This window comes from Macaca thibetana, chromosome 7 (assembly GCF_024542745.1).
Source record: "Macaca thibetana thibetana isolate TM-01 chromosome 7, ASM2454274v1, whole genome shotgun sequence".
NCBI classification, from domain to species: Eukaryota; Metazoa; Chordata; class Mammalia; order Primates; family Cercopithecidae; genus Macaca; species Macaca thibetana.
The window spans coordinates 118,429,868-118,450,507 of NC_065584.1; the positions used below are offsets into that span (position 1 = coordinate 118,429,868).

The 20,640-nt window shown below is 41.0% G+C and overlaps 2 protein-coding genes across 2 annotated transcripts in view; one reads left to right on the forward strand and one right to left on the reverse strand.

Moving 5' to 3' along the window:
- Positions 1-20,640, reverse strand: part of AVEN (apoptosis and caspase activation inhibitor) — a 187,096-nt gene that overhangs the window by 142,976 nt on the left and 23,480 nt on the right. Inside the window, exon 2 of the mRNA XM_050797558.1 lies at positions 7,498-7,675. Within this exon, the coding sequence (XP_050653515.1) occupies positions 7,498-7,675 (178 nt within the window). The remainder of the gene's footprint in view (positions 1-7,497; positions 7,676-20,640) is intronic.
- The window catches only part of EMC4 (ER membrane protein complex subunit 4), a 250,319-nt gene that overhangs the window by 17,150 nt on the left and 212,529 nt on the right, over positions 1-20,640 (forward strand). The gene's annotated exons all lie outside the window — the stretch shown is intronic.

The following is a 20,640-nucleotide window of genomic DNA, read 5'->3' on the forward strand; positions in this document are numbered from 1 at the left end:
TCTCACTGGGACTGCTTGGACAGTGGGTGCACCCCACGCAGGGCAAGCTGAAGCAGGTCGAGACATCAACTCACGCCGGAAGTGCAAGGGGCCAGCGGATTTCCCTTTCCTAGCCCAGGGAAGCCGTGACAGACTATACCTGGAAAATCGGGACGCTCCCAACCAAATACTGCACTTTTCCAACAGTCTTAGCAAATGGCACACCAGGAGATTACATCCTGCGCCTGGCTCGGTGGGTCCCACGCCCATGGAGCCTTGCTTACTGCCAGCGCAGCAGTCTGAGACAGACCTGCGAGGCAGCAGTCTGGCAGGGGGAGGGGCGTCTGCCATTGCTGAGGCTTGAGTAGGTAAACATGGTGGCTGGGGAAGTTCATATTGGGCGGAGGCCACCACAGCTCTGAAAGGCTTGCTGCCTCTGTAGACCCCACCCCTGGGGGCAGGGCATAGCTGACCAAACAGCAGCAGAAACTTCTGCAGACTTAAACGTCCCTGTCTGACAGCTCTGAAGAGAGGTGTGGTTCTCCAAGCATGGTGTTTGAGAATGGACAGACTGCCTCCTCAAGTGGGTCCCTGACCCCCGTGTAGCCTGACTGTGAGACACCTCCCAGTAGGGGCCGACAGACACTTCATACAGGCGGGTGCCCCTCTGAGATGAAGCTTCCAGAGGAAGAATCAGACAGCAATATTTAAAATATTTGCTGTTCTGCAGCCTCCGCTGGTGATAACCCAGGCAAACATGGTCTGGAGTGGACCTCCAGCAAACTCCAACAGACCTGCAGCTGAGCAGCTGAGGGACCTCTTAGAAGAAAAACTAACAAACAGAAAGGACTAGCATCAACATCAACAAAAAGGACATCCACACCAAAATCCCATCTGTACGTCACCAACATCAAAGACCAAAGGCAGATAAAACCACAAAGATGGGGAGAAATCAGAGCAGAAAAGCTGAAAATTCTAAGAACCAGAGCGCCCCTTCTCCTTCAAAGGATCGCAGCTCCTTGCCAGCAACAGAACAAAGCTGGACAGAGAATGACTTTGACGAGCTGACAGAAGTAGGCTTTGGAAGGCTGGTAATAACAAACTTCTCTGAGCTAAAGGAGGATGTTTGAACCCATCACAAGGAAGCTAAAAAGCTTGAAAAAAGATTAGACGAATGGCTAACTAGAATAAACAGCATAGAGAAGACCTTAAATTACCCAATGGAGCTGAAAACCATGGCAGGAGAATGTAGCAAACAATAAAATGTAACACTCTTCAGGAAAAAAAAGCTAAATTAGAACTTTTATAAGAAAATATAGGAGAACATCTTTAACCTTGGGGGAAAGATGGATTTCTCAAGGCCATAAAACACCATGAACAGTAGGCTAGAAAATTGATAAATTCAACTAAAATTTAAAACAATGCACTGAAAGACACCACTATAGAAGTGAATCTCATATCAGGAGACACCTGCAAACACAAATATCAAAAGATAAGTGTCAAGATTACATCTTTTTTAACCCACAAATCAATAAGAAACAAAATAGCCAAATGGTCGAAGAATGTGAACAAGCAGTTCACAAAGAAAGCAGGCACCACAAATACAAAGATGTTCAATGTCAGCAACAACTAAGGAAATGTAAACTAAAACCTCCAAGGATGAGGTCTCCACACCACCTCACAGCCAGGCACGCCCATATTTTTATATAAGACTCTATCATTACCATCATCTGCAACCCCCTGCCCCACCAAATCTCAACGTGAAACATTCTAATCTACAGCCACCACTTCCCACCTCTCCAACTCACACTTTCTCAAGAAGGTCAATAATCCTTCTGCCCAGAAGAATCTGCAGTCCTGTGATCCCACGATCTTTTTACTGCCCCTCATCTTCCCCCATATCTTCACTTATTTCCTTATCCCACTTAAATTCATGTCAATCATTCTAATCATCTCCTTTTCCCTCTCTCATTTCATTGCATTTGCTCTGCTAAACTATAATCATGATTAAGTCTTACCCTTCTGTCCGGTCTTTCTGGGCCTGCACCTATACAGCACAATATGAGTCGGGGAAAAGTATACCTGTTCTCACCTTAAATTTATGAATACCAACTTCATGTGGGCCCCTATTGTCACCCAACATCTATACCGCATTTTCCTATTTGGAAAATAAGAAACTATACTTTCTCACTTCCCCAACAACTATTTCTTACCTTCTACTTCCAGTACCTCCTCCACAACACTTATCCATGGTTTTCTTAGACCGCTTCCTCAAGCCCCTGTGACATCTACCCATCTACACATATCTATGCCCATATATTCTGCCTTTCCTCCAGTTACAGTTGGAAAACTGCCCAAGCCCCAGCAATGGGCCGTCCCTCCACCTACACAATAGATCCTATCAAGCTCATAATCTACTAAAGAACATAGATCCAGGAATACTCACCCCTCCCCATATTATTTTCGTCCTCTTTTCTGGATCTATCATCAAGTAAACATGTAGTTATTTCTCCCACCTTTAAAAAATGTCTTAACTGGCCAAGCACAGTGGCTGATATCTGTAATCCCAGGACTTTGGGAGGCCAAGGCAGGATTGTTTGAGCCCAGGAATTCGAGACCAGCCTAAGCAACATAACAAGACCCTGTCGCTACAAAAGAAATGCCAAAAAAAGAAAAAATTAGAAAGTGTTAACCCACTTCTCCCACCAGCCCATTATTCTCCTTTCCTTTATAACAAAACTCCTTAAAATTAAGTCATTTATACCTGCTGTCTCAAACGTCTCCTCCCACATTCTTTTTAAAGTCAAGAAAATTTATCCCACCACTCCCACAAAACTGCACTTGCGAAGATCACCAATAACCTTCCCGTTGTTAAATTTAACAGTCAATTCTTCATTGTCATCAACTGCATTTGATACACATCTCTCCTCCTGCTTCAAAACACTTAAAGACACTACACTCTCCTGGTTCTTTCTTCTACCACTCATGCTCAGTCTCCTTTGCTGTTTTCTTCTCTTTACCCTAAACTGTAGACACTGTGGTCCCTGGGAATCAGTACTTCTCTAGGTAATAACTCCCCTGGTCATCTCATACATTCTCATGACTTCAAATATCATCTATAGGCTGGCATCACCCAAATGTATTATTGCCAGCCCAGGCCTGGATCCTGAACCCCACATTCCTCTATCCAGCAGCCTGCTCCATGCCGCCTATTAGATGTTGTGCCGGGTCTCTTCCATGTGCCAATGCAGATTTATCCCCCACCCTTCTCCATCCTGTTCTGCCCTAGAAGGTTGACCAGTATGGACTACAACTTCCCTTGTCTTCTGGCTTCCAGTAGGTTAGGCTTATGGAAGCCTTGGCAGAGACAAGAAGAGAATGTTTATTCCTCTGACTCTCTCAGTGTGGGGTCATCTTCACTGGCTGAGTCCCCTCACTGAAGGTGATTCCTCCCAAGGCCAACTCTCTATGACTCTCTTCAAATTTCCAGTAACTAGGGTGGTACCATCTCTGCTGCTACTTGCCCTCTCAACTCAGCACTACCTCAGTGCTTTCATTATACTCTACATATACCTTTGTAAATAATTCCCTTGTCAAAATGTTCAACTGGCCGGGCGCGGTGGCTCACGCCTGTAATCCCAGCACTTTGGGAGGCCGAGACGGGCGGATCACGAGGTCAGGAGATCGAGACCATCCCGGCTAACAAGGTGAAACCCTGTCTCTACTAAAAATACAAAAATTAGCCAGGTGCGGTGGCGGGCGCCTGTAGTCCCAGCTACTCGGGAGGCTGAGGCAGGAGAATGGCGTAAACCCAGGAGGCGGAGCTTGCAGTGAGCTGAGATCCGGCCACTGCACTCCAGCCTGGGCGACAGAGCGAGACTCCGTCTCAAAAAAAAAGAAAAAAAATGTTCAATTATATTGAGTGTGCCAGCCATTTCTTAAGGAATTCTGACTGCAACAGGTATCTAAGTGACATCTCAATTTTAATACATGCAACACTGAGTACTTCCTATAACTTACACACCTCAGTTAAGGGCAACTCCCTTCTTCTCGCTGTTCAGACCAAAAACCTAGTGTCATCCTTACATATCTTTTTATCTCATACCCAATATTTGCAAGTGTTCTGTGCTCTTCCCTCTACATAGATCTAGAACCCAGGCACTTTTCACCACCTCCACTACTCTCCTCTGGACCCAGGAACCACCACCACTGCTCACCTGGATTATTATTAGTGGCTTCCTAACTAGTCTATCTGCTATCAGTAGTAGCAGTGGCTTCCTAACTAGTCTACCTGCTCCCCTCTTGCCAGTCTTCAGTTCCTTCCAACACAGCAAAATGGTCCTGTTAACACAGGAGTAAAATTATATCACTCTTCTCTTCAAACCCTCCACTGGTTTTTCATCTCACTCAGAACAAAAGAAAACATCTTTACAATGACCTACAATACTATGTGATCTGGCTGGATAATGCCTTTCCAACCCCATCGCATACTTGCTCACTTTGCTTCGGCCACACTGGCCTTCCTTGCGATTCCCTGTCCTCCTAATCTCAAAGCCTTTGAGCTTGCTATTCCCTTTGCCTGGGACACTTTTCCCACAGATATCCTCACTTGCTCCCTCACCCTCCTCAGATCTTTGCTTAAATGTTATCTTCTCAGTAAGACCCCAGGCTACTTCTAAAACTAGTAACAGCCCTTCCTCATTTTATTTCTATTCTAAGCAATTATAGCGTTTAACATTTTATATATTCTTCTTGTTTGTCTCTACCCTGTAGAAAGTCAACTCTGTGAGGCAGGCGTTTATATCTGTTCTGTTCACCACTCTATGCCCAGCCTCTAAGCCAATAGCTGAAACAATGGGTACTTAAATATCTATTGAATTAACTATGCTAGATACCATTCAGTCAACTGGTCACAATTTAAAAGTCCAACAGTACTATGTATTTGCAGAGATACTGAACACTAGGAACTCTAGCTCATCTTTACTGTGGAAAGCAATTTGGCAATATCTAGAAAAGTTTATGACTGCACACCTAAGGAACGAGCAATATTTTTTCTCAGTTGTATATTTATTTATACCAACAAGGATAGTACACTAGGAAGCAGAATCGTTTCAAGGAGTATGGTCAGCTTACCTAGAGAACACTACATACTGCAGAATTTTTATTATCAGAGAATGAAGTTGAGCTCTCGAAAGTAAACCAATATAGCACCAAAACACTGAGTGTGAAAAAAGCATGGAAGCTCTTCTCAGTCTTATGCTATCATGAGAAGAAACTGATAAATCAGCAACAGAGTGGGAAAGAAACGTAGGCACATATCAAAAGACAGGGTTTTTTGGCAATCACCAAAAAAACCAATCACAGATAAACAAGCTACTTCAGAAGAAATCAGTAAGCAAAGACACTACAAGAAAAATACATGGGAGACTCAATCCATGCCAGGTTTTCAATTATGAATAAAATGCTAAAATAAATAACCAAAATCATAAACCAGAGGACAGGCCTGCTAGGTTGGACAAAAAAAAATTTTTTTTTTTTGAGATGGAGTTTTGCTCTTGTTGCCCATGCTGGAGTGCAGTGGTGCGATCTCGGCTCACTATAACCTCCTCGGTTGAAGCAATTCTCCTGCCTCAGCATCCCTAGTCGCTGGAATTACAGGCGCCTGCCACCACTGCCAGCTAATTTTGTGTATTTTTAGTAGAGACGAGGGTTTCACTATGTTGGCCAGGATGGTCTCGAACTTCTGACCTCAGGCGATCCACCTGCCTCGGCCTCCCAAAGTACTGGGATTACAGATATGAGCCACCGCGCCCAGCCTGGACTAGAATTTTTAACTGCCTTCCAACATTTATGAAGTATCTCTTTTTGACAGATACTAGTAACTGACTACACACTGATTGAATTAAATCTACTTTAGTCCACAAGTTAATTTCATTGCATTACTTCAATTTTCTCCCCCTACATCTTTTGGCAGAACGGCTGATGAGAATTAAAACTAACCAGCTCATATTTTACCTTCATTCCCCTTCTACCACCTTGAAGAAAAATGCTTATAAACCCATAATTGGCCAAAATATAGGTACCAAGAGGGAAGCACTCATTTGACAGGAAAAATTATTTAGTCCTTGAACAGTCAATGAGTTGAGAAAAATCCACAAACCTAAAGAAGTTATGCTATTTGAATCATCTATGGTAATGACAAACTGAATCCTGTGCTTCTGACTCACAATTTTATGATGTACTTCTTTCCTGCTCAGAAAAGCATCTTCTATTAAGTTAGAAGAGAATGCATCACTTTATGGTTCTTAGTCTCGTGCAGGCATTCAAAAATACAGGTGGATAAAGAAGAAAGGTAGAACTAAACAGCAACATCAAAGTCATGCGGAAGAAAAAATTCAAAACAGTCCCAAAGTATTATTTTTGTTTTACTTCTCTGCTTCTCACATCTGCATCCTCTGCATCTTTTTAACCTGGCAATAATTATTTATTAAGGTAATTGCAGATTCACACATAGTTGTAAAGAAATAATACAGAGAGATCTCTTGTACACATTGCCCAGTTTCCCCCAATAACATTTTGCAAAACCATAATATAATATCACAAGCAGGAGAGTGACACTGAAACTGATACAATCTGCCAATCTTATTCAAATTTATTCATACTCATTTGTGCACATGTGTGTATATTAAGTGCTATACAGTTTTATCCCCTGTGTAGGTTCATGTATCTGCCACCACAGTCAAGATACTAAACAGTATCAGCATCCCAGCGATCTGTCATGCTGCCCCTTTATAACCACATCCACCTCCCACCCTCCCATCCCCAACACCTAGAAATCACTCGTCTATCTTCCACTTATTCTTTAAATTCTTACGCCACACCTTAGTAGGGACCCTGCAGCCACCTGTACACCCAGCACTCCCCCATTATTCCCTGTTACTGCTCTACAGCATCACATCACTGAAGGTGCAATCGATCTTAGATTACAGCTGATCACGGATAGACTGGGTTTTCACTGTATTGACAGAGAAGACTATCCAAAAGCACAATCAAAAACTTGGTGCTCAGTGCATCTGGCTCCAATAAGTGCATATCCACTACTATGCATATGCCCAGCTACTTAAAAAAAAGGAAGAAAAAAGAGAACGTATATTCTAGAAACTTTATCATGCCTCCTATAAATATAAGTAATGTTTCCTCCAATATCAAAGAAAACATTTATTTTTCTCAGACTATCAAATTTACAGCGGCATGGCTCAGCTTTTTCCACTTCTAGGAAGGCTTTTATCTATCGCAAAGACTTTAGTCTTTCTACATCGGTACATGGAAACCCTTACTTCCACTTAACATCATTTTTTTCCCTTACAAGCCATTAGAAACACCGTCCTCTACTTGAATTTAAAATCCAAAGAACAAAGGATACATTGCTAGTTATAAAAGTGGGATTTAAAAATATAAATGCAATGTCTGTGCAAGTTTTAGAGCACTAAGCAGTATGCATGCAACTGGAATTCTTACCTGCAGAGCTGAGGAGGACACTGAAATCTGTTCCCCTCTGGGACTCTCCACTTTCATTATTGACCTCTTTTTCAATATCTTGATATCGATCCCAGTTAGAGACAATCTTTCTTTTAGAATAATTTCCCTGTTCATCATTCTCTTCTCCATAGGTCTCTGCATCGCTGTCGTCTTCAACCTGCAACCATTAGAGATAAATCAATAAGTAGGCAGTGGAAATCCTGACCTTAGTAGACTTCCTGTAAAATAAAACAAAAAAGTACATGGGCATATCAATAAAAAGCAATACACCAAGCTGTCTGAAGATATTAAATAGTAAGAGAATCGCACTATACCAGAATGTTCTTTCAGGGTGAACTTTTCAGTAATCATTGAAAAGGAAATCTAGCAAGCAGCTGCCTAAACATTTGTGTAGCTGATCTCTAAAACCTATCCCTGTGTATCCTACAGGGAATTAAGTTTCATCCAGTTAAAAGAATCAAGGCTGTAAGTATCTTAAACTCAAAGGACTTCAGGATGGAAATCAACTCTCCCTTTCAATTTATGGATTTTACAAACGCATTCCATAAATATGTTTATAAGATTTAACTTTTTAGAGCCATTAAAGTATGACATGATTTAAAACTAACTTACACACTCGTAGGAAAACACTATTACATATAGTGAGGGACAATGACTTGTGAAATGGTGTATGAATTTACATGGTACCACATTTACACATATGATTCCATACTCTAGAATAATGAAAACCATTGCGCATCTAAATTTGTTTTAGTACTTCTTATTAACAACTTGAGTTTGGAATAAATACATGTTATAAACAGAACTATCCAGATAGGGGATTAATGAATGTTCTAAGGTTATATATTGACACAAATCTACTTTTAAATATTGAGAGGAGACAAATTACTGACAAAGTCAAGGCCACTTCTTTTGCCCTTGATAGCCTTCTGTGAACGCCCTCTCAGGTGTCCTCTTAGCACTCTCCAGGCTCAATTTCTCCAACTTGTCTGTGTCATTTTTCAGGTAGTGTCTGTGTGAGCAATTAGTTGTATACATGTGGACACACACACACATACACAATGCTCCGAGTAAAAAGGATGCACAAAATCTTAATTCAATAGAAAAGAAAGTGCTTGGGTATACAAAAGTTCCCTGTATTACAACTGACTATGTTGTATAGATTTCTATAAGCTTTAAACAGCAACCCTGCTCAGATGCATTCTAGAGAACAGTTTCCAGTGTTGGGCACTGAAAGGTTAAGACAGCATGCAGAAAGATACACAATGTGAACAATTCTAGAAGATAAGGAGCCCAGTTTCTTCAATGAATAAACTGCAGGGGAAAAAAATGGTAGCAGAGGATGGAGACACCTATAAACCAAATAACTTAAGGCATAACCAGCTGTAATGTAGGGAACTTATTTGTATTCATTTGAACAATCTAGAGGAAATAATGACTATGAGACAACTGGGAAAAAGTAAATAATGACTGGATATTTGATTACATTAAGGAAATACCACTAATTTATTGTTTGTTTCTTATAATACTGGTATTGTACTTTTTTTTAGTGTTGTTAACTTTTAGATATAAACACCGAACTCTTTATGGATGAAAAGGTAGGACATGTGAGATTTGCTCCAAAATAGTGGGTGGAGAGGAATGGTGGATAGACATGAAATACACTATACTTAATTGGTAATTGCTGAAGCTGGATGATGGGTACATGGAAAATCATATTATTATTCTATCTACTTTTGCATGTATTTAAATTTTTTCATAATAGAATATTAAATTTTTAAAAGAGAGAGAGATGCACATAGAATCTTGTGTCCCAAACATTACAAAATCCTTATCAAGAAAAAAATGAGTAAAATATATTAAAACAACTCATCTGTATAGGATGGGTTGGACTTAAAAAAAATAGTGTGGACTTAAAAAAAATAACAAGCTTTTATTAACACAGAAACAGGACATATGTATTGGAGAAAATTAGGAGGAAAAGACAAGCAAAACTAAAATAAATAAAAACCCCAAATTCCATCACCCACAGAGTACCACTAACACCTTAGTACACAAACTTCCAGATCTTTTTCTATGTATATATTTATATATACTTCTTTTTGGTCACCAGATTTTTTAAAAATATTCTTCATCTCTCCATTTAATAAATTTCATTTCATGTAACACCCAGGCTATTTCCAAATTCCCCTAACCCAAAAAATGTCCTATACAGCTGGTTTTTCCAAGACAGTATCCAATCCAGGACCAGGAACTGTATCTAATTGTTTATTCCTTAAGTCTCTTTGAATCTAGCACAGTCCCTATTTTTATGACACTGACTTATTGACAAGGCCAGGCCAGGTCTGGCTGCTTCCTCACGGTATTATTTATAGATTTTTTTTATCTCCAATATTATCTATAAACTAATCTTAAAAATTTAAGTGCTCAATGGAGTCAAGCTAAATATTTTTGGCTAAAATACATCACAGATGGTGCTTTGAACCCTCTGTTACATCACATAAGATGGCTGAACAAACATAAGCACTATATAAAATAACTAAGACGGGGCCAGGCGCGGTGGCTCAAGCCTGTAATCCCAGCACTTTGGGAGGCCGAGACGGGCGGGTCACGAGGTCAGGAGATCGAGACCATCCTGGCTAACACGGTGAAACCCCGTCTCTACTAAAAAATACAAAAAACTAGCCGGGCGAGGTGGCGGGCGCCTGTAGTCCCAGCTACTCGGGAGGCTGAAGCAGGAGAATGGCGTGAACCCGGGAGGCGGAGCTTGCAATGAGCTGAGATCCGGCCTCTGCACTCCAGCCTGGGCGACAGAGCGAGACTCCCTCTCAAAAAAAAATAAAAATAAAAAAATAACTAAGACGGGTCACAGGGTTTGGATAATGAAGTCTGATCCATTCACCCACTGTACAGATATGTCTTCCCTCCTTCATATAGGAAATTGTGCAGTGTTATTTGATCCACTGTAAATTTCTAGTTCTCCGACCATTCACTTAACAAATTTAACACTAGTCAATAATCCTCACCTGAATCAACTTTCATACACTTTCATGAAATAATAGACTAAGTGGCCTTTCAAGATCACTTTCAGCCCTCAAATATCATCATAAGCCTCCCTGTCAAAACAAAAAGATGGCATTCTACATTATGATCTAGGGACTGCAAAGACTGCCTGAAAACTAGAGCATTCCTGCAAGTTTCTGAGAACCAAAAGATGCTGGCAGATGAAAGGTATACAATAGAATCTGCTATGTAAATAACAAATACCAGGAACATTCTGTAGAAAATAGCCTTGGCCGGGCGCGGTGGCTCACGCCTGTAATCCCAGCACTTTGGGAGGCTGAGGCGGGCCGATCACGAGGTCAGTAGATCGAGACCATCCTGGCTAACACGGTGAAACCCCGCCTCTACCAAAACTACAAAAAATTAGCCGGGTGTGGTGGTAGGCGCCTGTACTACCAGCTACTCGGGAGGCTGAGGCAGGAGAATGGCATGAACCTGGGAGGCAGAGCTTGCAGTGAGCTGAGATCATGCCATTGCATTCCAGCCTGGGCGACAGAGCGAGACTCCATCTCAAAAAAAAAAAATTAAATAAAAAAAAAATAGCCTTGTAACTGATGAGAATTTGCAGGACAGTACTAGACCTGAAAGCACTGGCAGGGTTCTGTCTGGGAAAATTCAATATTCTTTTGTTGGCCCACTGGGTGAACAGAGTTGAGAGAGGCTTCTCCAGTTAGTATAAAACCTATAAAACCTCTGAACATAGCTATAACACATGGCAAAAATGTAAACCTGGGCAAAATAAGTACCTTGATCTAAAAGAGGATTATGATCTGAAACACCTAAGGAACTATTAATGCAGTGAAACAAGCACCGAAATGGCAAGTGGGAGACCTAGACCAAATTAATGGTCCTGCCAAATGTTTATAATAGGCTGATCCTTGTGCATATGAATGACTCACCAGTCCCCAAATTAGAAGAACTACTGAACAAGGATCTCATTACCCGGACCCAAATGCAGAGACAAACAGAGCTGTCATTAGCCTTCATTCACAAGACAGTAGTAAGAAGGAATAATAATAAAAAAGTTTAGAAGACATTTGATGTAACTGAAAGATGTATCGCAAGAACTAGAGATTTTATAGGTTCATTGTGCAAAGATCTGAGACAAAATAAAAATATGCAAAGCCTCAATATGGAGAAAAAGAAGAGAGCAAATAAAATACTGATCAGAAAACAAGGTGAAAACTGTAAAGATAAAGGCATCATTTTCATATAAATATCGTTACAAAATCAGTCTGGTGGTTTTCGCTGTAGTATTTCATACCTGGACAATGGTCACTGGTTGCATTGTTCAGAGATTAACAGGAATCCAATTAGATTAATAAGCTGAAGACCTATTATATAATCAAACCACTGCTGAGCTATTATCTTGTCCAATGACACACACAGACACACAACTCCATTTAAAACAAATTGAGATTCCCAACTAGAAACAGTAGCTTAATGTTTTGCAGCTTTTCCAATAGGCAAGGGTTGTTTTGACTTCACCTGCTCTGCAGAATGAAAATGAAAAAATGAGATTTAAAAAAATGAATCAACTTCCTAATAATAAGAATCGTCATGATAACTCTATGTCATTCTCCAAACAGGAGAGCCGACGGCCCCTTACACATACATATGAGCACTGTACAACAGAACATAATTCAGCCAAATTCTCTGCCACTTTCAAACAAGGCATGCTTTCCTTCTAGTGTCCAGTAACATACATGTTCCTCATTTCCATCTGAGACCTACCCGGAGTCTCCTTTAATGTCCATATTTCTACCAACAGTATCTTCAGGACAACCCAGGCTGCTTCTATCATGCACCTTAAAATTCTTCCAGCTTCTACTCACGACACAATTCCAAAGCCACTTCCACACTTTTAGGTATTTGTTAGAGCAGCACCCCATTTCCCGGTCCCAAGATCTGTATTACTTTCCTACAGCTGTCATAACAAAGTATCACAAATTAGATGGCTTAAAACCACAGAAACGTTTTTCTCTCTCAGTTCTGGAGGCTAGAGGTCTGAAATCTGGGTATTGGTAGCGTTGGCTCTTTCTGGAAGTTCTGAGGGAGAATCTGTTCTATGATGTTCTCCAGCTTCTTAGTGGTTGCTGGCATCCTTAGCATTCCTTCTTTTGCTGTTTTCACGTGGCATTTTCTCCTCTACAGGTGCGTATCTTCTCCATTCTTATAAGGACATGAGTTATACTGGATTAGGGCCCACCTTAATCCAGTAAGACCTTGTTTTATCTTTGATTACCTCTGCAAAGAACCTATTTCCAAGTAAGATCACACTCACAGATAACTGCAGATTAGAATTTAAACATATCAAAATTTTTGGAAGACAAAAATCACCTATCACAGGAAAATAAAATAGTCGAAAATAATGGGTGGGCCTGGCACCATGGCTCACTTCTGTAATCCCAGCACTTTAGGAAGCCAAGGCAGAAGGACTGCTTGAGGCCAGGAGTTCGAGACCAGCCTAGGCAACATAGCAAGACCCTATCTCCACGAAAAAGATAAAAAGTAGCCAGGTATGGTGGTGTACATCTGTTGTCCCAGCTACTCAGGAGGCTGAGGTGAGAGGATCAGCTGACCCAGGAGTTTGAGGCTGCAGTGAGCTATGATTGCACCACTGCACTGAAGCCTGGGGGACAGAGCAAGATCCTGTCCCTTAAAAAGAAAAAGAAGAAGAAGAAAAATAATGCCTGAAAACTTCCCAAAGTTGATGAAAAACCTTTTTTTTTTTTTTTTTTTTTTTTTTTGAGAGACCGAGTCTTGCTCTGTCACCCAGGCTGGAGTGCAGTGCCGCAATCTCAGCTCACTGCAACCTCCGCCTCCTGGGTTGAAGTGATTCTCCTGTCTCAGCCTCCCAAGTAGCTGGGACCACAGGCATATGCCACCATGCCCAGATAATTTTTTGTATTTTTAGTAGAGACGGGGTTTCACCGTGTTAGCCAGGATGGTCTCCATCTCCGATCTCCTGACCTTGTGATCTGCCCGCCTCGGCCTCCCAAAGTGCTGCGATTACAGGTATGAGCCACCACACCTAGCCAATGAGAAACCTTTATACATCCAAGAAGCTCAACGAACTTCTAGTATATATGCATAGAGAGTCACAGATACATAATTAAAATGCTAAAAGCCCAAAACAAGGATTCTGCAGACCTACTCCATTTTGTTAAAAATAAAATTAAAACACACACACACACACAACACACACACACTCACGGAGAAAATACTGAAAATCAAGATAAAAGAAAAAACAACTCATCACAAGGCAACCCAAAGAAAATTAATGGTTAACTTCTCATCAGAATCAACAGAAGCCAGAAGGCAATAATATAACATATTCAAAGTGTTCCTAGGAAAAAAACTGTCAGCCAAGAATCCTACATACAGAAAAGTTATCTTTCAAAAATGAGGATGAAAAAAAGACATTCCCAGATAAACAAAAAGTAAGAAAATTTACGATAACAGGCCCACCTTACAAGATACACTAACATAAAGTTCTTCAAGCTAAAACAAGTGGTCCTAAACAGCAATTCAAATCCACGTGAAAAAAACAAAGAGCACCCGTAATTATGTAACTATAAAATATCACATAAATGCCTATTTCTTCTCCTCTCTTCCCTTTACTGATTTTAAAAGCAATTGTATAAAACAACATGTGTATAACTGTGTTGCTGGGCCTATAACATAAAGATTTTTTAAAAAACCAATATCCAACTATAGCTGTCTACAGAAGATTCACTTTAGAATTCAAAGATACAAGTAGCAGTAAAAGAAAGAAAAAGGATAAAAAAAAATTCTATGCAAACAGTAAAGAGCTAGCATGACTACACAAATATCAGACAAAATAGACTTTAAAACAAAAATCATTATAAAGACCAAGAAGGCTGTTACATAATAATAAAAAAGTCAATTAAAAAGATACAACAATTGGGCTGGGTACAGTGGTTCATGCCTGTAATCCCAATGCTTTGGGAGGCCGAGGTAGGGAGGATCACTTGAGGCCAGAGAGTTTGAGATCAGCCTTGGCAACATAGAGAGCATTGCTACAAAAATAAAAATGAAAAATTAGCTGGGCGTGGTGGCATGAACCTGTAGTCCTAGCACTTGAGCCCAAGAGTTTGAAGTTACAGTGAGCTATGATTACGCCACTATACTCCAGCCTGGGCAATGGAGTGAAACCCTGTCTCTTAAAAGAAAAAAAAGAAACATAACGATTATGAACATATAAACATATGCTCCTAGGAACAAAGCTCCACAATGTAGGAAGCAAAAACTGACAGAATTGAAGGGAGAATAGAAAGTTTAACAATAATAGTTAGAAACTTCACGACCGTACCTTTAACAATGGATTAGACCAACTGGACAAAAGAATCATATGCTTAACAGAACTAATAAAAGGATTTACTTACTGAAGCTGCCATCCTCTTTAACTTACAATCAAGAAACAGTAATTTACATTAATTCATAATCTGCTTCATTTAACTGGCCCACCTATGAACAGTGTATTTGGGCAACCTTATTCATTAAATATCCTCCTACCTTTTCTTACCAAAAATACATACATACATAAAAGAGGTTGCCAAGAGAATATTTAAAGATGATCTCTATCACCAAGAGCCTTCAGACAAGCCAGTAAAACTTCAGAAGTTATTAACACTAATAACATATAACAAGCAGACAACAGAGCTTATTTAAAGTCTTCTACGTATAAGAACCTAGTTTTTGCAGGTCCCTGGTTCTACTTTCTTCTGGAGCAAAAAGGTCTAGAAAAGGCTTTCCTGTTTTGAGGCTAATAAGGAGTTCAAAAACATTCACACGTTTTTCACCCACCTCCTATGTTCCTCACAAAAGGTAAATTATATCATAGAAGGCAATAGGTAGAGTAGAAAGAAATGAGAAAGAATACATTTAAGGAAACCCTCCAACAAAAAGTCACCAAAAACTAATCGCAGTGATTAATAACGTCAAATATGCTCAATTAAAATTTTACAATGTGTATAATTGGAAAATAATATTAATTCAGCCTATTTCAAAATGTTTAATGTTATTGAGCTTTAAAATATATCACTGATTAATAGTTAATTGCCAGCTTTTATATTTGTAACCCTATTAAGGTCATTTTTATCTTATATAATCATTTGGCCCATAGGCAATAACTTAACACTGCTTTTTTCACTATTAAAAAACATTATCTTTTTAACAATAGAAAAATTCATAAACCATCATAATTAAAGAATTCAATGACAGTTTTTGATATTTGAAAAGTGTGCTAGGGCCGGGCATTGTGGCTCATCCCTATAATCCCCACACTTCGGGAGGCCTAAGCCGGAGGATTACTTGAGCCCAAGAGCTCAAGGCTGCAATGAGCTATGATCACGCCACTGCACTCCAGCCTGGGTGACAGAGCAAGACTCTGTCTCAAAAAAACTTTGTTTACTAGCCCTATATGAAAAAGGAAAAAAAGGCAGGGGGAACTACGCTAGCAAAAACAGTTCTTTCAAGAAGTGAAATTTCAATAAAAGACTGAATTAAAAAGGATATGGATATACAAAAAAAAGGACGTTTCCATTTGTCTTTGCGTATTAAATAAAATATACATTGTATATTAAATAAGATACACATCATATTTGAAAAAATGAATAAATGCAGTATATGGCATATATGTAAATTTCTTGATCCCAGAACAATGTACCTAATAATAAATATGTGGGCTCCAAAACACTGTGGCCATTAAGAATAGGAATAAAATGATACACATGATAGTCAAATTCAACTGTTTCTCTAGCAAGAGAAGTATATAGAGCTGTCCTTCCTTGTGGTCAGTACAAGGAAAAAGCAGAGAGGAAGGGAGGGGAGGCATCCCAGGACCAAGAAAATGGGAACTCAACCCTCATGGCAGCTGTCCAATGGCTCGTCTCATTCCACCTCTCTCTTTCCCCAAGTCCTTGTATCTTTCTCACATGTGTCATTTTGCTTCAAAGCGGCTAAAACTGGAAGGCACAGGAAGGTCATTAGCATCTGCAGGCAGCCCGCACCAGGGACAGACTATGGGATTTCTTAAAATCAAGACCTTGTGAGTTCTATGCTTCAGTGACTTAAGGATAATTTGGGAAATTAGACTGGAGTAACTTTTATTGGACTAATTAGTGATTTTAAACTACACTTTGGGGAAGTCCTTTTAGCGAGGACCTAAGAGAGGAAGGGGGAAATGGCAATAGAATCAGTTTCATTTTATCTGCTTTAAAAAATGAGCTTCTTATAAGAATGTGGGACTTTTTCAGCTTTTTAACAAGGTTTGGAAACTACCAAATTAAGCCCTTCTGCAGGTCCCAACTCCCAGGTAAAGTCTATGAGGTAGATTACCATCAACAACTTTTCTAGTAAAGAAGGCATTAAATGGTCCTATACAAAGACAATGTGCTTCTTGGTGTGGTTCTGATCTTAGAGAAAAGATACCTTTTTGCTTTCCCAATCTATTTAATCCACAGACACACACAATAAGTAGTGACACAACTAGAAGGCCTATCGGTAAAAAATGTCCTTCGTTAAATCATATGATTAAAGGTCATCTTTATAAAAAATGTCTTTATATAAAGACCCTGAGCATTTCTGGGTGACCTTAGCGTGCAAAATGTATTCACCTCAACCATTGCCACTGACCATTTACTGTTTTTCTGAAGGGGGAAAGGGATGCTTCAGGTACATCTGCCTCTCTGTTCCATTTTTGCTGGGATTTCACTGCCTATGCTTAATGCTGCAAATGGCCAGATTTTCTTTTGTCTCTGTCTCAGTTAAATTTTCAACTCTCGTATCTACCAGCGCAAGGCTGGTTTCCTTAGTTACTCAGGTTTTAATGTCATCACATATCACTTTCCAGAAAAATCAGACCATTAAATAGCTGTCTTCTGGCCCACTTGAAGAAATTTCCAAACCCTCAAGTCACCAGAGGAAGAGAACTTAATTAACAAGTAAAGCATTACTGAACTAGAAGGAACCTAGAGAGGTCAGGTCTCTGCCCTCAAGCAAGAACATGCAGAAATCAGAGTGCACCAGTCTGTCCTATGGCTAGGTTCTGGGGTTATGTTTACTCTTCACCTGAGTTAACCATTGGTTTTTCCTGTATAAGCACAAGTTTCCAATTTCTTAATCATTGTCATGGTCTGTTTTAAATTTCCTAAATTCCCCACCACCTTTTTAATGGTTATAATTAAATGGTTATAATCGAAATAAATGTAGCATACTAAGGACTTGACCAGTGACGACTCCTCTCTACCACAACTTTTTTTTTTTTTTTTTTTGAGACAGAGTCTCACTCTGTTGCCCTGGCTAGAGTGCAATGGCGCAATCTTGGCTGACTGCAACCTCCACCTCCTGAGTTCAAGCGATTCTCATGTCTCAGCCTCCTGAATAGCCGGGATTACAGGTGCCCGCCACCACGCCCAGCTAATATTTGTATTTTTAGTAGAGGTGGGGTTTCGCCATGTTGGCCGGGCTGGTCTCAAACTCCTGACCTCAAGTGATCCATCTGCCTTGACCTCCCCAAGTGCTAGGATTACAAGTGTGAGCCACTGTGCCTGGCCAAATTTTTTAAATAAAATGAAAATAAAAATAGTATAGTTCCTTCCCAGGACAAACTCATTTCTTTAAGTACGACTCTAAGTGGCACTTATTTTTACATTTGTCTGTCCTGCAATGTGTCCACAGAGAGCTACTTTTGCTCCTTGCACCACTAACTTGCCGACATTCATTGAACAGTGTTTCCTGAGTAGTTACTGAGTCCCAGCACTAGATCAGGCATTGGGAACGCAAAGACCAGTAAGCCAAGGGCCCCAGCCTCAAGAACTCGCAGTGCTGTGGGCAACATGCAGAAGTAAACATATATAGTGTGATATCAGCTACTATAAAACATTCACAAGATGTTACGGAAGCACAGAAAAACCACCACCAAAGGGGGAGAAGGGGGGATGGGGGACATCTTCAGGACCAGGCTTGTGAGCCAGTGGGAAGCAGGAGGATGACATCACGGGCTGAGGGAACAGTATGTACGAGGACCCCGGAGCGAGAAACAGTCCTGCTCGAGATGGAGACTCACAGTCTGAGATGCGCCTACTGAAGGAACGGCTGCTATCTTCTGCCTGCTGGCGGAACAGAGGGAACTCTCATTATCCCCTGCCTTGGTATTAGCAAAGAACGTGCTTCTAACCAAGAGCAACAGCTGTTCAAAACAAAACCCAGGGAAATCAACAATGGGAAATTTTGAAAAAAGAAAAACACACTTAGCCGGGCACGGTGGCTCACGCCTGTAATCCCAGCACTCTCGGAGGCCGACACGGGCAGATCACCTGAGATCAGGAGTTTGAGACCAGCCTGGCCAACATGGCGAAACCCCATCTCTACTAAAAGCATGAAAAAGTAGCCGGGCGTGGTGGTTCGCACCTGAAATCCCAGCTACTTGGGAGGCTGAGGCAGGAGAATTGCTTGAACCCGGGAGGCAGAGATTACAGTGAATCAAGATCATGCCGTTGCACTCCAGCTTAAGCAACAAGAGCGAAACTCCGTCTCAAAAAGAAAAAAAAGAAGGAAAAAAAAAGAATGCGTTTGAAGATTCTGGGAAGATGGCAGCAGCAGCAGTATGGCTTTCCCAGTTCCCCTGATAAAAAATACACAGAGCAACTAGGATAGCAAAATGAAAAATCCACAGGAAACAGCCACAAAAGCCTAGGTGACAAAGTATTTCCATAAAGTCCCAAATATGAGCAGGTACAAATCACCAACAGTTACAAGACCTGCAAAGTAGGTACCAGTGTCTGTGAGAGGAAGCAGACGGGATCAGTGCAGCATCTGGCAGACCTGGGCATCCCAACAAACAACAGGCACTCAACTGGAAAGTTCAGCGGGCCCATCTGGGAACAGCGGCTAAGTCTGTCGGGTCTGTTCCAATAGCTGGTGACTTCGAGGAATTTGCAGCTAAGGCTGAAGGAGCTGAGAATGTGGCCTCTTCACCTCTCACAACTAACTGGCCCAAGCTCTTTTGCCAGACAAAACTCCACTCTGAAGAGAAACTCCTGGGGGCGGAATTCAAATTGAGCAGAAGAGGAATAAAAAAAGATAAAGGGAAAGGACGGGTCAGATAGAGCGGGTGAGGGGCGCTGGATCTGAGAAGCAGGGACCATCTTTTTAAACACTCCCAGACAACAGAAGCCTTCTGGTACTCTGAAAAGCTGGCGTCTGAAAAGCTGCCCTTAACAGGTGTCTCCCTTCTAAAAGTTGGGAAAACTGACTTTCCACGAAGACGAGCAACAACAAAGGATCACAGTCAAATCCCACTCAAAGCTGTTAGCGTGCGGAAAAAGATAACAAAGGAGCGCCTTTCTAAAAATGCCACAAAATATCCAAAAATGTTTTATTATAATACAATCTCACTGTTTAAGGATAATGGGGGAAATTAACTAAAAATTCCACCCTTGGTCTTTAGGAACAAAGAATAAAAAAGTGACAGTTGTCAACTCTCAATCTTGCTCAGAAACGGCAATACACGAGGGGAAAAAAAGTGAGTAGAGAGACTCTTGACAGAGAAAAAGGTAAACCAGCCCACAAAGCTAATGCTCAGTGACACGTCTCAAAGGGAGCTTCACTCTATCCCTTTCCTTCTCCCGGCCCTTATATCTTTCTCATAGGTGTTATTTTATTTCAGAGATAAAATGATAAAAATGAGCGGCATGAAAGAGTAATTACCATTCGTTAGCAGAATCAAGAATTGGAGGCCGGGCGCGGTGGCTCAAGCCTGTAATCCCAGCACTTTGGGAGGCTGAGACGGGCGGATCACGAGGTCAGGAGATCGAGACCATCCTGGCTGACACTGTGAAACCCCGTCTCTACTAAAAACTACAAAAAACTAGCCGGGCGCGGTGGCAGGCGCCTGTAGTCCCAGCTACTCAGGAGGCTGAGGCAGGAGAATGGCGTGAACCCGGGAGGCGGAGCTTGCAGTGAGCTGAGATCCGGCCACTGCACTCCAGCCTGGGTGGCAGAGCGAGACTCCGTCTCAAAAAAAAAAAAAAA